Source organism: Neodiprion lecontei, chromosome 5 (genome assembly GCF_021901455.1).
Source record: "Neodiprion lecontei isolate iyNeoLeco1 chromosome 5, iyNeoLeco1.1, whole genome shotgun sequence".
In the NCBI taxonomy this organism is placed as follows: domain Eukaryota; kingdom Metazoa; phylum Arthropoda; class Insecta; order Hymenoptera; family Diprionidae; genus Neodiprion; species Neodiprion lecontei.
In genome coordinates, this window is record NC_060264.1 from 28,992,373 (window position 1) to 29,010,685 (window position 18,313).

The window sequence follows — 18,313 nt, forward strand, 5'->3', positions numbered from 1 at the left end:
GTATAGGTATGTGAAGGGGTAGTCTTTTTATGAAATATCAAGCAACGAAAACATAGGAAATAAGCCAGCAACAACGACAATGGTGTAAAAAAATTTATTTTCTAAAAATTCGCTGAACCCCCACCATACGTTTAGAACCTGGATCAACTTTATTCCCAGTCTGTGAACTGACGAATAACGGTGGGAGGGAGGGAGAGAGAATATTCAGTGAAAACAAGGACCACCCTATGTGTTTATATATATATATATATATATATTTCTATGTATACGTCGATTTTACTATTGCATAGATTTGTATTTGCTCAATTATACATATAAATACCCATTTCGTGTCAGGTTTGTATTCACTAATGTATGCGAGATATAACGAAAGAGAAACTTTTACATTTCGTTTTGGTTTTCTTCTTGTTCATACACAATCATATAACAATCCCAATGATGTTAGTAATAACAAAATAGGAAAATAATTTGTTTTTGCAATTTTTTTTTATTTGGTTTTTTTTTAGTCTTTTAAAATTGGGTATAATTTTTCTGATGGAACAGATTCTTATAATAGATAATTAATCAAGATCATACAATTGTGAAAAAATTATTTTCAACACTCGTCGCAATGTTCTGTAACATGGATAAGATTGCTTGTTGCCTCGCCCCATTCTCTAATACTCGAGCCTCTTTAGTAACAAATTACTTTTAGAATGATGAAGAGCAGTCTCCCCGAATAACGACCCTCAATTATTAATGTCTTTCATTACAATCACGACACATATAACACAAGTACGTACATAAATGTATATCATACGTGATATTAAAATTGTTTGATTCCATAATTGTAAGGTAACTGGAGAAATAATCGGTTGACAATCAAAATTTTAGTTTTTTTCATGGTTTTGTTTTTTTTTTTTTTCAATTGTTTCAACGTTAAAATCAGTTTTTTATTCGTTATTCTCCTCCTCATGTTCTATGTATACAACATAAGCCCTTATCTGAATGTACAATATGAAACATAAGTGTACAATGGATATTATTGATGAAAATGACAGAAAACTTTCGGATGAATATACGAAAGCGAAAACTTCAAGTTTGTCCAGTGGCCTGAGAATAATGCACAAATTTTATTAATCACTATACGATAACAAACTAAGGTAAGGTAAGCTGATTAGGATCGATCGGAATTAACGACGAAACGAAACAGAAGAAATTAACGACGATAAGCATCGGACTGCATAAGTCCTGCTGTTCTTGTTTGAACTAAATGTTCCTGATATTATTATCATTATAACGTGAATAGGAATAGTGGAAGAAATACTCCTGATAACGATAGACGTTGTTGATAGATGAAAACTTGATGACAGATACATAGTAAGATTTATTAGGATATAGTTGGTATGCAACACATTTATATTTTATCTGGACTCGTCGACTTTGCTTCTAGTTTTTATGCCTCAAAGTGGTTCAAGTTTGAATTGCGTTGCTCACTTTCTGCTCCTTCTCTTTCCTAAAATAACGTACGGCGAAATTTTTTATAATTAAGTAAATAAAATAACCGAATGATACGAATTTCTATACGACAGAGTATTTAAAGATTTGTTACACCTTTAATTTTACACAAAATAAGTAGAATCTATACAAAAACTCGATTTACTTTACACTATGCAAGTTTTTCTTTCTTTTTCTCTATTTTTTAGAAGTCTTAAAAATTGCCTCCGATAGAATTACAATCTTCGAGTTTCCGCCACCTGCGGATCGTTGACTAACACTTGGTCTCCAGTGTAGTTTTTTTCATTTTTTGAGAGCCACGAGCAACACAATTACCCTGGATCTCACTGACGAGAGTCTGTTTCGACGCGGTATTATCCGCGTCATTGTTTACTACTGCGTTAGATCCCACTTCGTCAAGAGACAGTATTTCAGTTCCAGTCGGAGAGCAGCTAGTCGTAGTTCCCTCGCTAGTAGGCGAGGTAACGCAGCTGTCGCCGACACTTTTACTTCGGGGAGTAGAATTACCCGATTTTTGAAACTGTCTTATATTGAGCGACAGACTGGCCTGAATGGTTACCTTTTCCACCCCTGTCCCCACCTCACGCGATCTTGCCGACGCTGACAAAGAAGAGGTTGACGAACAGTTGCCATAGTTCGATGGACTCCTGGATCGCACAGCCCTCAGAGGGCTCTCTGGACTCGTTGGCGAGTTACTGGACAGTATTTTTGAACTAGCTGCAAGTCTGCTGGCGCATGGTGAATACTTTGATAAATTAACAGTGATCTTATCAGGCTCAATTGTAAGCGACGATCGACTGAGCTTCTTGAACGGACTGCAGGAAGGTTTTTGCTTTTTCACGTCACGTTTATCGCTGACCTTCGAACAGCTTTTCACAGCCTTGTTACCTAGCGAGGATCTCTTTTCTTTTGAGCATTCAGGGTTCGTTTTAGTGCTTTTTGAGCTCTCCGAAATCGCGGATTTCTTAACGCGACTTCTACTATTACTGTTCCTCAAGGACTCTGTTTCCGTCTCAGGTTCGACAGAATTATAGCTTTGAGTCTGTGTTTGACTCTGCGTACTGTTCTGTTTTACCCTTGACGATTTCGCGTCAGTTTCGCCTTCCACGGTGTTGGAACTCCGGCTGGTTTTACTTTCAGTGAATTGCGGACAAGTTTCAATCTGGATTTTGACCAAGCTAAAGTTGCCGGACTGATCACCGGAGGACAATTTCTTCAATATTCCTTGCTTGTTATGTTTCTTTGACGCATCAATGTCGCTGGCCTGATTTCTCTGACTTCTTTTTATTGTACTGCCGTTTTCCGAGACAGTTTCAGCCGGCCTTGGCTCTCTCTTGGCGCAATGATCACTAGCACAGTAGACAGCCTGTTCAGGTGGTGCTACTTCCATGCCTTTTTTTTGATCACACATTGTAATTGAGGAGGGAACGACATCATTGCTGGCTTTTTTAGTCGGGATAGATTTATCCTCTTGGAAGTAGAATACCTCATCGTTTGAGAGAGGCGAGGTATCCTGGTCACAGGGAAGAACTGGGATAGTCTCCCCTGCGGAGGGCGATTGCTATAGAAGTTTTTCTGTAGGTGATGTTGTTGATATTGAACTGGTCGTGTTTGAATTGTTCGAAACCGAGTGACCCTGGTTTCCAGCACGTACATGACCTCCTACTTGCCCCCCCTGACCCTGGGAGAGGCTCAGTCGACGTCAGTTGACCAGCTCTACGCTCACAAACTGCTTCAGTCGTTCCAAATACTGATTGTAAAGCTCCACGTCGTTGTGACCCGCTCCCTGAAACCAAATATACAGATGTAAATTTGTTGACACCATTTTCCATTGTTAGTAAGTTTTCAATTCAACAAGTTCGTTTTTTCATGCTGCGTCGGTGAAAAAGTGTGGAAAGTGTAAATGGCCGTTATAACTTGATCTACGCTCCACCTCACGACTTTGCCATACAATTACTATTAACGATATCGTAGGTTGTAAAAAATTGAGTGCTCTGTCGGTTTGTAAATGCTTGCACAGTCAAAAGCCGTCTACGTTTTCGATTTTTTAACAGCGAATCGAACGCCCGGTTGTAAAAAATAATGCCGTCACCGCTTAACTGACGCCGCCATGTTTGTTCGCGTGTTGTAATCCAGTTTACTGAGAAAGTCACGATCCCAGTATTTCGTATATTTTCGTTGAAAGCAGCAGCGAAGTACGGAAATTCATTGATAATAATTTACGCGACAGATATGCGGTTATTATAAGGCCGTTGTATCTCGGTTTGCGATTCGCGTCATGACACCAGTCTGGATATCACTGAGGGGGTTATTAATCAGCAAAGGCTACGGCATTTCACGCCATACAAACGATCAGTGACAATTATTATGTCCGTTTTTTGAAGTCTCGGAATTCTGCATTGCGAAAAAAAAACCTTGGGATATATGTTGTAGAAATGAATAAAGTTCCCGTTACATACTTCGTTGATTATGGGGCTAATATTAGATTTTTGCCTTCGAGTATCACGAAACTCGTCAATCACGTGCGTTGGAATGTTTGTGAAAGTAAAATTAGGTGTACGTGTACCTAAGGAATCTATTTCACAGATTTGCATCAATATACCGAGTGGAGTATGGAATACCTAGCACACACTCGCGAAGTAATTGCCTTGGAATTATCTGAAGATAAGATAACATGAATGGAATGATTAAACACTTCCTTCATGCATCTAAAGAGAGAGAGAGAGAGAGAGAGAGAGAGAGAGAGAGAGAGAGAGAGAGAGAGAGAGAGAGAGAGAGAGAGAGAGAGAGAGAGAGAGAGAGAGAGAGAGAGAGATAAGATGAATATATAGCAAGACGAGTCATGCGACAGTTTCTGTTGGAATTGCAGATCTCAGCAAATTACATTAAGTTAACACTGATTACCCAACACACATTGTGCACGAAACACACTGAGTGTTTTTGGAACAACGGACGGTTTTCCTTTACCGCGAGTGGAATAATTATTTCTCTGTAAACCGGGTTTACCCGGATTCCAGGATTATTCAAAATTAGTCGGAAGTTATCGAGGAAGCGGTAACGGAAATCTAAGATGGAGATAATAATTGATTCAACGCAAAATTTCTGAATCTTAATCTAATTCTGGACAGTCACCGCGTTTTTATACTATTTATATTACGAGTTAAGATTAGATATTAATTGATCGAAACTGTTATCAGTGTCAAAAATCTATACGTATACAGTGTGCACGCAGCTGTTTCTAACAACGATGTCGTCACCCTAATCGCGTTACGTGTTAAACGACATTACTGGGTGTAACGGCAAAGCTTTGAATTCGCCGATTCTGCGGCAACGTTGAAGGAAAATATTTTTTTTTTAAAAGAGGAAAAATAATGGTAACGATAATAACTTTCACGACGGGCAAGAGTTTAGTTTTTAATTATATTTATCTCAATTTATTCTTTTTCATTTCGGTTTTTCTTTGTCTTTTTCCCAGGAGCGATCCTGATTCGTTAATTCCACCAATTTTTCTTATCAGAATAATCGAATTATCGATTGACTAGTTTCTTCCTCTTAGTGTTAGTCACACGGCGCATTTTCTTCTTACAATCGGTAAAACAATGAAAGCCTTCCTCTGTAATTCTGTCTGCGCGGGACAAGTATTATACGCGTAGGTAATAGGTGTACAGATAACATAGATGTATTCGTGTTGGCGTGTATAAATTATCCAACAAAGAGGTACGCATTCATCCAGCTTTCTGTGACATGTACGTGTGTAAATAATATTGAAATTGTGTTATCATCTCGCGTCACTTTATAACAAAACTGTGCGTCTATTTCTGTCCTAAATTTTGCCTTTTTTTTTCTTCTGTCCCTCTCTCCTTCACATCGCATGGAAGACATCTTTTTCACACCACCAGCATCTGAAATCGTACGCGACAACAACGTATTCTCCTTCTTGTTCGTCTTTCTCATCGTCTTGTCAAGATAACGTATTCTCGTATAATATGTTACATGAATAATTTACTGCTAATATACGTGTGGATATTCGCGCATGCCAGAACTAGACAAGAAAATAAAACAAGGGAATAATAGACAGCGTTAATAGGTGGAAAAAATATCGTGTTGAAGTTAGTAGCGTTGTCGTAACGATTCATACCGAGGAAAACCGTTAATTCGCGATTTTGTAACTGTTTGAAATTTATTAAACCGCAATAAAACAAAACATACTCACATTTTGAAACCTTAGTTCCTTCAAAATCATTGTAAGAATAAGGAAATAGTGATTTTTTCCCAATGTTTCGTTACGATAACGTCATTTCAGAAATTTGTGGTAAACCGATATGCGCACTTATTCACTATAGGTATGATGATCAGTTTTCTATTTACCTCAACCCATAATGGTTCCACAGGTCTTGGACATCGTTCGTAAATCGCTAGACCATGGCTAAAGTCTATAACTTCGTCTTCCGTCCCGTGGATGACCAGAACAGGCGACGTCACTTTTGGAACTTTATCTATACTGTAGCGGAAGAAAGAAAAACAATAATAACGAAGAAAAAAATTCATCGAAACCTGATGAGATCACATTTTTATTTCACGCACGTTATCATAATCTGATCTCTGTCTCACATCTTTCATCGATAATTAATGTATGAAGAAAGGTGCGGAAATAGAATACATATTAAGTGAATAAATGATTGGCGTTCCAGTCAAACGCGACAACTTATTTTTGCATCACATATAACGTTGTACACGGTAGGTAAGGTATATATGTCCCCACTGCAAATATATCCAAGGCAAAGTGTAAAATGCTTAGTACAAACAAATGCGCTGTACACATAACTGCTTGCTGTGTCCGTGGATATACGCGGGTGACACTACATAAGAAGTTTGATTCACTCTGCCTACTGTTACTTCGTTCGTCTGTAGGTAGTTTTGAATATCTGTAAAAGGTGTCCCAGAAAATGTATGCCAGACTACGTATGCTATTTCTCTGCCTCTAACACAAAAGAATATTACGTGGATACTTTCACATTAGCTGTACTTGATATTCATACAATGTATGTGTCTAGCAAAGATATTAATTAGCGCAACGCAAATGTACGAAAATCAAATCATTATTGAAAGATTGAATAGTAGAAAAGTGACTCAAGGTAGGAATGTTTTTCTTTTTCCTTTTTTTTTTTTCTTTAGACATCAGATGCCGGCAATAAAATGAATAACAAACATTAAAAAGATTGTGATTATTTTCCAGATATCAGTTTAGACCGAGTATCTTGGAGAGGATTAATTGGAGGACAAAAAACACCTTCATCATTCTGCATTAATCGTTCTTAGGATTCTTTAAACAATGATTCATTACGTTTGAATATCAGAGCTGTGCGTCAATGATAACTTTGAGAATTGATTGTGAATAACCGTACAGCATGAATAATTATCTCTACCCCGGATTCTACCATGTGGTAGTACGGGGTACTAATAGTTTTATTAATGATGGTGAAAGAACAAAGGAATAAAACGAAAAGTCAAATCCAAAAAATAAGTAACATAGATTGTATTGTAGACAGGGACAGATTTATTATGGAGTTGTGATCGTTGAATGAAAACATGGAACGTAGTTGAAAAAAAAAATTAATAACAAAGAGAGATAGTAACCAACTATACAAGTATCTAAAATAAAGAACCGATTTACGATACCATCGATAAAGTTAAAGAGAATTCATTTAAATTAAACACTTTGCTTTGTGTATTTAGAAGTTTCAATGATTTAATGATTTTCAAACAACTTTCTCATAACTTTCTCTTTCGTTTTACCACTACGTAGGGAAGTGAACAAAGTGACCACAAGGATTTAGAAAGAGACAATCCCAACTTTTCTCTGATCAAGATTAAACGAAATATCCGTCAAAATACCAGAATATTTGATATGGAATCTAGTAATGCAAAAGTCTTTCCGATCTGAAGTATTCTTTGCACTCTTTGTTCTTGTTAGTGATAACAATACGAACAGCAACAGTGAAAGAGGCATTAAGAGAATGGAAAGAGAATAAAGGGAATAAAGAGAGTGCTCGGTGAAAGCATTGAAAGAACACAACGAGATACATGACTGGAGATAGCGGGATGCATTTCATCAGCAAGTCGTCAGCTGCTGCAATCTCAAAATAAGCTGCAAGATTTCCTGGGAAAACGAACATTCTGATAGCTACTGAGAAGAGTTTTCATCGCTACTTGATACAGAAATAACAGCGTATGACTGACATTTCTGGGGTACAAGCCTGAGGTGCTTTGCAAGGAATTCGTTAACCATATCATGTCAATTATTTACATATTCAGAATAATATTAGAAGTGCGACGAATGAGCAGAACTAATTAGGAATTTGGCATTTTAGATTCTATCTAATCGAAAGATAAATATCAGACATTCGATTTAAATTGATAAAGAAAGAAGATATTTCTTTCAGATTAACGGATGAAGCTCGATATCAGTTCCATTTGCTTGAGTAATTTTTCTTCGAGGATAAATTTGAAACGTGACTTTATCCATGTATCGATAAATAAAATGACATTAAGTCAGGTTTTGTTTACAACTTAAATTACCTAGGAAAAGCGTCGAAGAACCAGGTCCTCTTGGTATTGGGAAAGGCGACCCTCATCCCAGACATAAGAGGCGAATGAAGAACGACAGCGCCGACTTCATACCTGGCTGCAAGATCGACAGTAGGAACGGTGCCGATGCTCTGTCCATAGAGGATGATGTTTTCAGGGCTGATGCCGTACCTGGTCCTGAGAGCATGCCAGGCGGCGTCAATATCGGCGTACAAATTCTTTTCCGAAGGTTTGCCACCCGAGACCCCGTAGCCAGAATAATCGTAGCTGAATATGTTGCAGTTTATCCTGGAGCCGAGGCCCAGGTAGAAGCTGGACATCTGTCCGAGGTCGACGGCATTTCCGTGGGAAAATAGTATCGTAAACCTCGCGGTCGCCGAACACCTGACGAACAAACAGGCGATCCGATTCCCGCGGGAGGTGCGGGCGTAGAAACCCTCGACGGATTCCTTTTCGCGCTCCGTATATTGCCACTCGGCACGCTCCGACAGGGCGATGGTAAATTTCGAGCTGGAGGCCTCGTCCTCGGTGAAGGAGTACGTCGGCTCCGGAGGAAGGAAGGCGAGCTTAGCCGCGATCCTGGACGGACATGGGGGGCAGCAGAAAAGACAGCACAACTCGCTCAGGCTGAGGCCGTTCATGTTTAGGGTTCAGGTTGCTCTGTCCAAGGGAATTCGGCTCAGTTTGCCGCGTGTATCGACCGTTCGCGCCTCGCTTCAGGCGACTGTTATCACCTCGAGACAACGGCCGAGGATGAGGACGAGAGCGCGGATGACAAGGAAGGCGAGTCGCTACCAGCTGGGTTGAACATTGGGGCGAGCGGCGGTTCGGGCCGTTCGATTTTCAAAAAACCGCTGGTTCAATTCACCGATCCACTTGTTTTAACTCCCGACGGTTTGCGGGCCGCGAATACGTTCAAGAAACAGACCCCTTGGGGGCCAGCGGCGGTTCGGGGCGTTCGATTTTTAAAAAACCGCTGGTTCAACTCTCAGATTCACTTGTTTTAACACTGAAGGTTTGCGAGCCACAGACGCGTTTAAGATTCATTTGGCTACAGTGCGAGGAGAGAGAAGACCGCCCGTCTATCGACTCATCGTTTTTCCAGGTATACGCGTGACTGCGCGACCTGTACTACCTGCGGTAATTTATACCAGGTATATAAAACGAAATCACGGCTGTTATCGTCGTGGCACGCAGGTGTCGCCTGTCTTCGCGGAGCTCGGTTATTATATTTACGCAATTTTACTTTTCAGACTTTTACGTATTTCTTTCTGTCCATAGTTTCCTTTTCGCGGCGAGAATTCATCGGGGTGCCATGATTGCGCGACGCGACTAACCGCTGCTACCTTATCGCGTTCACTCACTGCTAGCTACTTCTATTCTCTTTCTTTGTAATCTTTTCACACTGCTGTTGCTGCTGCTGGTGCTGCTGCTACTGCTAATGATGATGATGGGCTTCTTTGTATACATACGTGCATGCGTCCATGCACAAGGTGGAGCGCACCTTGTGTGCGCGATTGGTCTGCATGTAAGCGTACGGCGTGTGCTGATTGGATTTTAACTATGCGCTTGTTGGGGCTGCGCTGTATGACACTGGGAAATCACGTATGAATACCCACCCAAGCACACTACTTAGAATATTTAGTACGTGGGGATAGTGGTCGCCTCTCGACCCGCGGTCACGAACACGGTGTAAATAAAGAAACACAGGATTGTAAACTGTTGGCAGCTGTTCCGGGAAAAAAGTCCTGTCGAATCTCGGCTTATGAGCGCACTCTGTTGGCCATCTGCCGCAACAGTGTGCCGCGGCGAATTAAAACCAGACGCTGCTGCCAACATCCCAGACCCAAACATTAGACATAGTTGTCCGGGGAATTTTTGTTCAGTCGGTAACTGGAGCTCTCTCATGCTTCCTTGGAGAAAAAAAATATATTATCATACCTGCTCATCTCCTGAAACCGCACATTCTAGTGCTGCTAATACTCTACCAGGTAAATCGTGAGTTCCATGAAATCACGAATTCAGGAGATCCTCGAATTTGTACCAATCTTCTGTGTTCTGTGTGGCTTAACATATCATCAGTCCCGTCCCCTTTTTTATCGTTCCTAAAATTTGATTTGAAAATTTCGAAATGGTACGAAAGCGCAAGGGGCATTTGGCATATTTTTCCCGTCACAATTAATGTTGAGACGTACAACTAATTGCCTATTGGCAGGCGTTAGGTGACAACATTTCGGATTTCATGTTAATGAATAGATAGAATAGATAAACTATTCAAATACGATCCTCATACGTTAATTTAATCACAATATAGGTATAATAAATGATTTGAAGTACTCATGGTTACGATCGAGACTTAATCATTTATCTATAGTGAAAATATTTTTTCAACTTTAGTGAATCATTACTTGCGAATAGAAACTCCATCGCGTTCTTGTAACGAAATTCACAGTCTCAATACAAATCACATCTTAATACCATATTTAGTTTTCCTCGATCATTATTGTCGCGGATAGTAATATTTTCATTCACGATCTGTCTAATAATCGATAAATAGGAACGATGTTGTCAATATATGGGAAAGATAAAAAAATTGTTCGCGATCCGTTGATTACAAATAAAGTGCTTCATTACGTATGAGAATTATACGAAACTGTAATGGCTTATAATAAAGAAGGTCAACGATCTTAACTTACGGCGAAGAAATAGATCGCGATGCGTGATGAATTGGTATTGAATTATATCAAACTGGAGAGTTTCGTGACTGGCAAAAACGGTGAACCGATAAAATTGGGCTTTTTCGCACCAGATCGAGTATACAAAAGACGATCCGGGATCGCGAAGAACTCGAAGATACCGCTAGACGAAAATTGCGCATTACGATTCCTCATTCTTTCCCGTAACTTCTGAGCTAATTGTCGTCGGAGATTCCGGTGTAACGAACCAAGTTAAAGTAAACAATGCACTCCTGGGACACGATCATGTTCCATTCCAGATACCGCGTCGAACTAGATCTGACCCGATTGCGAAGTACAGGCAACCCTACTCCTCGATTTTCTCGAATAATAGGACCACGTCTACGACCAGCTTCAGTTCTGAAACTAAAGTATACAGCTCTCCTCTCAGACTTTCATTGTTCCCCGTCAAGGCGGAGCGCGAATATCACTATCGAAACTCGCGGCGCTGGGCGAATTTTTTCCTTCGTTAATAGTAATTTTTATTCGGTCTATTCGTTTTTGGGGGAATTTTTAAATACGCTCATCATCCGATTGGCTAAACCTTCGCTAATCAAGTTTCATTAACGGTGGCAAAGATACGATTATCCCTCGCGGCGAATATCGAGGTAAGTGTTGTACATGAATCGACGTCAGAATTCTACTCATCAGGACTAATTTTTATACTACACGAGTGCATAGGTTGTCTGAAATTAAAGGTATCGCTGCGCTGTTGATATTTATTAGTAAAATTTCGCTGAATTGAAAGTGTTCAATTTTATTCGACGGCTGGCTCTCGCTGCTATAATCTGCAGGGTTCATTACCGCGTGTACAGCAGGTGTAACTTTCTTCGAAAGTTTCTTAAAGAGGAACGCGGTATAATTTTATACTGAATCGAAATTAAATAGGGAAAAAATCGTCAGCGGACCGTTACGCTGGTTACGTAGGTTATAATTACGTGATTTTGAAGTTCAGTCCATCAAAGTGTACCGTGTATGTACATAATGCTTTTTGCATTGGCGCTATTTGTCTCTATGTGGAACCTTCTCGACAGACTCAGAAAAAGGACAGTTAAAAAGGGAGAAAGCGAAGCACGCCGGTTGCTGTTAGGGCGAAACGAATGTGCAGTTACATGATAATTATATACCTTTGTGTATCTTTAGTTGAAAGTGATATCAAAAATCGAAGAAAAATAGTCGAATAGAACCCTTCACGTTTTAGCCTTATTTCAATCCAGAACAATTTATCCCGAGCTAGATACATCCGCGTGGAAATTACAAATGCATCAGAGAAATTTAACTTCTACAATAATTGAATAGCCGTAACTCTTGTTGGAAATTTTTTCAACCCGTGTTTCCGTTGATTTATTCCAGAGATATGTATAAAAAGTATTCCTGTTAATTTAGTTGATTTTTTTCGCAATATTGCTGCGGTTTTTCCATTCTTTTTGAAAATACGTAGCGTTATTCTGACGTACTTCTCGAAGTAGGTAAAATTGATTAAGAACATTTGCGCATATCGTGGAATTCATTTTCATCGAATTTTGAAAATACTCAGCCTATAACAATACTTATATTATACCATTATGAGAAATAACATATGGGTCGGAAATGGATTTTATCTCCGACACTGCCGCTGTGGCAACATTTTATCTTAAGAATTGAGTTCCACATGCCGACTTGTGCAACTTTAGTAATTACCTTACAATAGACAATATGATTCAATAGTTGGAATCTGATGTGGCGAATCAATTTCCCGGGCGGGAAGGACTTGTGCCGTGCAAGAGTGATGAAAATACAAGATAAATGCTCATGCAAGGCAATTGCCAAAGTAGGACAACCTGGGCCTAAAGTCCAACGAAGCGCAAAGCCATTGCGAGGCTCGCAAACAGTTTAGCGGCTTAAGGAGCCAAAATTCATTTCAATGATGAGAAAAAAGTGAGGATATAAAATTAAGAATGAAGATTAATTACTTGAAAGATTACGAAATAGCGCAATGGCAGCTTCGCTCGCATGGATAACGATTATTATTATGTTATCATCATTGGACGCTAGTGTTGTATACCTGCGGAATTCAGTCGGTCAAAAATTGTACCTGTTTCCTGGTTTCACCAACTTTGCCGTACGTATATCATACGTGCCCGGGGGTCCGTAACTTCAAGTGTGTCGTTACCGCGGGACGTTTGCATTCATGCTCTGTTTGAGCAAGTGCTGTGAATTCACCGAGTTTCTACAGGATATGGTTCCAAGATGTTTTAATGGGACGGAGCAAGGATGCAACGGTGACACGATTCGCCATTTCCCTATTGTCAATCTAAGTTAATTGTCATGTGCAGCGAATGCGACGTCTCTAGATCGTTCAGTGATTACTTTTCATTCAATTATGCTCATATTACATGGGTATGGTTTAATTGAGGAATAAATGAACATTGTACATTACGCAATCAATTACCGAAATACCAAACTTTAATATAATCGGAGCACCGATCTTTCCGCAATAACGAGACGTTACTTGAAAATTTAATGCTTACAGTTATTTCGAAAGTCGACAGTTCATTTTACTAAAATGTAATTTGATTTGTTATCGGGATAAAAATCATTACCGTCAATTTCACCGGAAATACGCGCGTCGGTATTATATCACGTCAAACAGACATGATTCAATCTATGCCTATGGTATATCTTTAAATTCAAATCAGCTTCAAACCATTTATGTTACTATACGCAGTATTTATTATTTATTATATGGAACATTTGACAGTAGTGGACGGTCAGAGGCCGGAGGCTAATCAGTTGGTCGTAAAATGATCATTGTAATTAATAACGAATCTGCTATATCGTCACGCCTTCTGCTTTCGCGTTCTTTGAACCGGTGCCTGGAGAAAGCTGATATTATAGTACTATATCCTCAAGAAGGATAGTGAATTTCTACGCATAATTCATTAAATGATTAAGAGATTTAGTTGAAAAGTTGTTCACCAATTTTCCGAAGGCTGTATTCAATCTTTTTCAACCGGATTTTATCACCGTTTTCGCAGATCAATCAACCCTGCCTCACAATGGAGGTCAATGTCTTGACGCTTCTTCTCATGATCGCATCGATGGGGTTGGCCAAAGCTACGATCGGCAATTGGGAGGGATGTGGTGGTCGACTAGAACGAGCCTTGGACGCTCTGAGGAGGGACACGACGAGGAGGACGCGCCTCGAAGACGATGAGCCCGAGTCGGGAATCATATATCAGCAAGTCTTACGCTCTGCACCACTGGAAATGGTTGTGTCCCAGGTCAGCGTGAAGGTAGTGTGAATTATCAGAGCCAGGATTATGTCCCAATATTTGAATAGACGAAAAAATTAAAGAACATACGATAGACCGGAATAACTTTGAACTGAGGGCACAACTTTGAGACAGCGGGAATTTTTCTGAATTCGAATTTCCCGCCAAAATCGAAAAATTTCCAGCTCTCTTAAAGTTGCACCCCCAGTCCAAAGTTACCCCGATTTATGGTAAAACGCGAAATCTTATCATTAATAACGTTCAGAAAACTAGAACAAGTCTGAGAACGAAACTTTTTATACCAAGAACGTGATTTGAAGAGTTAATTCATCATTGAATTATTTGGGTTTTCAAATCCTCGCAGCTTCCGCAAGACTCGAGAGGTCGTGGAGGTCCTTGGGCACAGGTAGAACGCTGCGTATACGAGCCAAGCAACAATTCCCTGCAGACGCGACTAGTCTTCAGTGATCTGACGGTGTCAGGGCGAATAACTCTCCTTCCTCTTGATTATCGGGTCGCACTACCCGCGGAATCTTGCAGAATGACACTGCGATTGCGACGCGCTGGAGTTGACTTCTTCACGAGCCCGATCGCTCGGGGACGAGGTCAAATGCGTATTCGTACAGAATCTAGTTTCCTTGAGCCCCGCTTTGCTTCCATCTACGCTTTCGGATGTCGACCGACTCGTAGTGATAAACAAATTAAACGACAGGACAAGTGGCCCCCACAGTCTACGCTTGTGAATGGTCAACTGGCCCCAAATCTTGTAAGTATTTTTATACCCAAATTTTTCTTCAATTCACGCATTACTGTGTGGAAAGCGAAGTCTTAGTGAAACTGATATCATTCAGGTACTAAATTCTCGAAATGCCGTATGTGGGGTTGTTCGAAACTAGGCGCAAAAATCATTAAGGTGTACCTCGAATAGTCTACTAACAGGCGCTCGACCTTGCCCGAAGTCGGGAATTAAGCATGCATTTTATTTCAATCTGAAATCAGGTGAAAAACGTAGCTCCGGCGGGAAATCCAACGGAGAACTATGAGGAGGCGGAACCACGGGAAATTTCTTCAACCACGACGAAGGACGACGCAGTCGTCGTCGAGAAGGAGAACCGGAAAGCGCGTGCCCTGTTTCAAACGGATGCACGACCCGGTATCTGGCGTAGGAGTGACTGGATAACTCGTTCGTCATCGAATAGACAACGAAGAGAAGTCGCTGACATAACGCCACGAGACTTTGCTTTAGCCCTTGCAAAGAAGGCTCGTGCATTGCTGATAGAAGACGCGGAATCCTTGTCGAAGGATTCAGCGAGCGAAATGAGTGCGAAGAGGCAAGTCAAGGCTGATGGTTCGCAAGTTTCAATTCATAAGAATGGAAGCGATGTGGGTCACGGAGCAGCTACAAACTTACAGAATATCGAAGTTAAGGCAAATTACAAACGCGAGACCACGGAGATACCGATCGTCGAAGAAGCACTGAGACCCAGAGAATTGCTCCTAGAAGAAGACCTCGCGGATGATATTAATATTGCAGTTGCGGACGATTTCGAGGGAAGAGCTTGGCACGTGAGGGAAGGCGTAACCAGAGAAATGGAAGACGTGTTTTTGAAAGGAGCTAGTCAGGCGTTGACGAGTTACATCGAGAGGCAATTACACCCAGCCATTAAAGAAACGCTGATGTTATCGATGGGTTACACCATCAGTTATGGATAATGAAACAAATTAAAGCGCATTCTTCGCTCGATCGGCTGTGCGACGCGTCAGAAGCGGGGAGATTATCTGGATGGAAATTTTTTTATTTTATGCAGTGCAGGCCATGGAAAAATAGGAAAACTGGAATATGGTTGGCCAGTAGCCATCGCAATTCAACTCGTGACTTGATCCTACGATTCATATTATCCAGCCATAAATTATGGTACGATTCAGTTTTTGTGTGGTTTGAACATTGTAATGGACGTCAGAAAAGGAAAGCGTATATCCTCGCTTTTAACGCCACGATGCCACGTCTGTGCGATCTGTTTCAGAAAGACTTTATTGACGGTTGTTCGTCGCGTAGTTTATGCTTCTTGAAAAATTTGATACGGAGGCAAACAACTGATTTTATGCAACGTAATATAGGTAGAGACGGAATATGAACGGAGTAAAGTGTAATTTGACCAATCTGGAGAGTGTAGTTATTTATTTAGAGTGCATACATCGGGTGCTATTATGTATACTTTTATGATTAACATATTTTCGTAGCTTAAGTTGAGAAACAAGTAGCGTAATACCTGCGCTGATTCTATAACGTAAGAGATTATCAATTATTATTAATAATAAATGTATTATTCAGAGTACACGTTATACTGTTTTGTACAGTCAACTGATCATTGGCGATTCTTCCATAAATCTTTGGTCGCTTGCAGTGTCAAAAAAATGACAGCTCAAGTAAAAAATTCACGACAATTTGATCAGTACTTGAACATGTAAAGAACTTAATCGCAAGTAAATAGAATGAAATTCAAAATATTAGAGAGACATTTTCATTTTTGGAATAATACAACATCCATCATAATATTGGATTAGTCAAACCGTACATCTGCCATGACTAGAAAGAGAATTCTAATACTTTCACAAGACTTGTTTCGTGTCTTTGATTATTAGATATTCTTTCATGTTGTTGCCAATACGTTATCGGAAAGAATTAAACAATATCAGAGCCTGCTCATATGTTGTAAAATGTAGAGCAGTCGTGGCTGCAGCTTTCAATTGACTGGGCCAAAGCCCCTTGAATAATCCCCTGAGTCCCTCAGTCTTGATGATGACACAGACACAGTCAACGAGTCCGTTGCAACGAAAGAATTTTCCAAAGCCTTTTCTCCCGTGCTCAAAGCCTTGGATCTGTAATCTCTTTCGTGCGAGATCAAGCGGATAAACTGCTGTCTTGGCTACTAGACCAGCCGCACTACCGGCGATCATCGAAGTGGCAAAATTGTGTCCCGAATGATGGGTGTACTGGTTGTAGACATCTGTGAAAAACGCGTAGCAGGCAAACTGTAGCCCTGAATGAGGTGCGATTTGCAACAGAGTTGGCCAAAGTCCTCGAAAAAATGTCCTTGGAGTTTCAGTACGTACAATCTCTCTGAAAATGAATAAACACGGTATACTCTGATGTGTTGTGATGTTTTTTTTTAGATAAATAGCATTGCAAGATATCCGTTTAAAAAGTAGGCAATAATAGTTTTTGCTATCATATAAAAAACCTTATATGAAATACAGAATACAGATGATAAATGAGAGCGATTCTTAAAGCACAGCGATAATTTTCATGAGCAACATGCGAATAACCCTTACATGCCGCAATGTAATATCCCTTGATATACACGATGATTAGACGACTGAGCAACTAATCTTGTTCTTACAGTATCAAATGGGAATGACACGATGGTTGCAAATATGCCGGCACCAGCACCAGCCAGAAAATGCAATAGATGATGCCATCGATCATGAAATGTGTAGTCGTTTGCCAGTTTACTGATAAGGTTGTACGATGAAAACTGTGAACAGATGGATAATATTTTACATTGATGAATCAGAAAAACGTATCCATTCATCTCACACCTTTCCTGTTCCATAAACAACAGAGAGCAGCTGAGCAGGGACGTGGCCTTTCCATAACGCAGAGACTCCTTCTTCCTTTACAATGAGTGCACAGGCCTGCGTTATCGAACGATACTTGCTTATGTAATGATCAGCTATCGGCTCGACTTGGAGCTAGAATAAAAGAAACGATTTGTTTAATAATTTTTACAGTCAGGCAAAATTTAGATTTTTCCTCATGTAAAATTAAATGGATAACAACACAAACCTGAAACCTAATCTTGATAACATCGAGAGGTTGGCACGTGAAACGAGTTACGAAACCGCTTACTGCGCCGGCAATTGCGTGATCAATGTTAGAGTGAGGTAATTGTTTCGCGATTTGCGACGTCTCGCTAATGTCATCATGCATTCTTACGTAGAACTCATGAAAACGTTGATGTTGATACGAAACGACTTTGCATTGACAGAATCAAGCAATATTTACACTTTCGTCTTGACATCGCGCGTCTATAACCTTTATCACATGTTATGACTCCGGCGTTTTGCCTCTCACATGGTTTTGACTGTAGCCGGCGTAAGCGCTTTATGCGCAGTATTTTGCATGGGTAGATTGGAAGCTCCAGCGGTGAATAGCTAAAGCTTGTAGGCGTGATGCTC

The 18,313-nt window shown here is 40.3% G+C and overlaps 3 protein-coding genes and 1 long non-coding RNA gene across 6 annotated transcripts; 2 read left to right on the top strand and 2 right to left on the bottom strand.

The window, feature by feature from the left end:
• Window positions 1–1,342: 1,342 nt before the first annotated feature.
• Window positions 1,343–9,856, bottom strand: LOC107218177 (alpha/beta hydrolase domain-containing protein 17B). The gene is made up of 3 exons (XM_015655957.2): window positions 8,077–9,856; window positions 5,866–5,998; window positions 1,343–3,283 (listed from the first exon to the last, which is right to left on the bottom strand). Exons 1-3 carry the CDS (start codon window positions 8,724–8,726, stop codon window positions 3,200–3,202), a joined length of 867 nt encoding a protein of 288 aa, XP_015511443.1. The 5' UTR covers window positions 8,727–9,856; the 3' UTR covers window positions 1,343–3,199.
• Window positions 5,994–7,008, top strand: LOC124294533. Its single transcript, XR_006904417.1, has 2 exons — window positions 5,994–6,632; window positions 6,734–7,008. It is a non-coding gene; the product is annotated as an uncharacterized LOC124294533 (long non-coding RNA).
• A 174-nt stretch (window positions 9,857–10,030) lies between the features above and the next one.
• On the top strand, window positions 10,031–16,493 carry LOC107218178. Of its 3 annotated transcripts, none has more exons than XM_046740124.1 (4): window positions 10,031–10,076; window positions 13,838–14,095; window positions 14,439–14,840; window positions 15,074–16,493. In XM_046740124.1, the coding sequence occupies exons 2-4, from the start codon at window positions 13,859–13,861 to the stop codon at window positions 15,785–15,787; spliced, it is 1,353 nt and encodes a 450-aa protein (XP_046596080.1). In that variant the 5' UTR covers window positions 10,031–10,076; window positions 13,838–13,858; the 3' UTR covers window positions 15,788–16,493. The 3 variants fall into 3 exon arrangements, with proteins under 3 accessions (XP_046596080.1, XP_046596079.1, XP_046596081.1); XM_046740123.1 differs by lacking the exon at window positions 10,031–10,076 and adding an exon at window positions 11,208–11,428; XM_046740125.1 differs by lacking the exon at window positions 10,031–10,076 and adding an exon at window positions 11,208–11,428 and having other exon boundaries at window positions 13,838–14,083.
• Window positions 16,237–18,237, bottom strand: LOC107218179 (mitochondrial thiamine pyrophosphate carrier). Its single transcript, XM_015655960.2, has 4 exons — window positions 17,922–18,237; window positions 17,675–17,827; window positions 17,408–17,610; window positions 16,237–17,195 (listed from the first exon to the last, which is right to left on the bottom strand). The coding sequence occupies exons 1-4, from the start codon at window positions 18,063–18,065 to the stop codon at window positions 16,745–16,747; spliced, it is 951 nt and encodes a 316-aa protein (XP_015511446.1). The 5' UTR covers window positions 18,066–18,237; the 3' UTR covers window positions 16,237–16,744.
• Between the last annotated feature and the right edge of the window lie 76 nt (window positions 18,238–18,313).

Excerpts from the sequence above, each read along its gene's own strand:
- LOC107218177 (XM_015655957.2), bottom strand. The coding sequence starts at position 8,726 with ATGAACGGCCTCAGCCTGAGCGAGTTGTGCTGTCTTTTCTGCTGCCCC. Across the intron at positions 5,999-8,076 it reads TTCTTCGACGCTTTTCCTAG|TATAGATAAAGTTCCAAAAG; the intron begins GTAATTTAAGTT and ends CTTCCGCTACAG. Across the intron at positions 3,284-5,865 it reads TGGAACCATTATGGGTTGAG|GGAGCGGGTCACAACGACGT; the intron begins GTAAATAGAAAA and ends ATTTGGTTTCAG.
- LOC107218178 (XM_046740124.1), top strand. The coding sequence starts at position 13,859 with ATGGAGGTCAATGTCTTGACGCTTCTTCTCATGATCGCATCGATGGGG. Across the intron at positions 14,096-14,438 it reads TGTCCCAGGTCAGCGTGAAG|CTTCCGCAAGACTCGAGAGG; the intron begins GTAGTGTGAATT and ends AAATCCTCGCAG. Across the intron at positions 14,841-15,073 it reads GTCAACTGGCCCCAAATCTT|GTGAAAAACGTAGCTCCGGC; the intron begins GTAAGTATTTTT and ends ATCTGAAATCAG.
- LOC107218179 (XM_015655960.2), bottom strand. The coding sequence starts at position 18,065 with ATGCATGATGACATTAGCGAGACGTCGCAAATCGCGAAACAATTACCT. Across the intron at positions 17,828-17,921 it reads TTATCAAGATTAGGTTTCAG|CTCCAAGTCGAGCCGATAGC; the intron begins GTTTGTGTTGTT and ends CTTTTATTCTAG. Across the intron at positions 17,611-17,674 it reads TTGTTTATGGAACAGGAAAG|TTTTCATCGTACAACCTTAT; the intron begins GTGTGAGATGAA and ends ATCTGTTCACAG.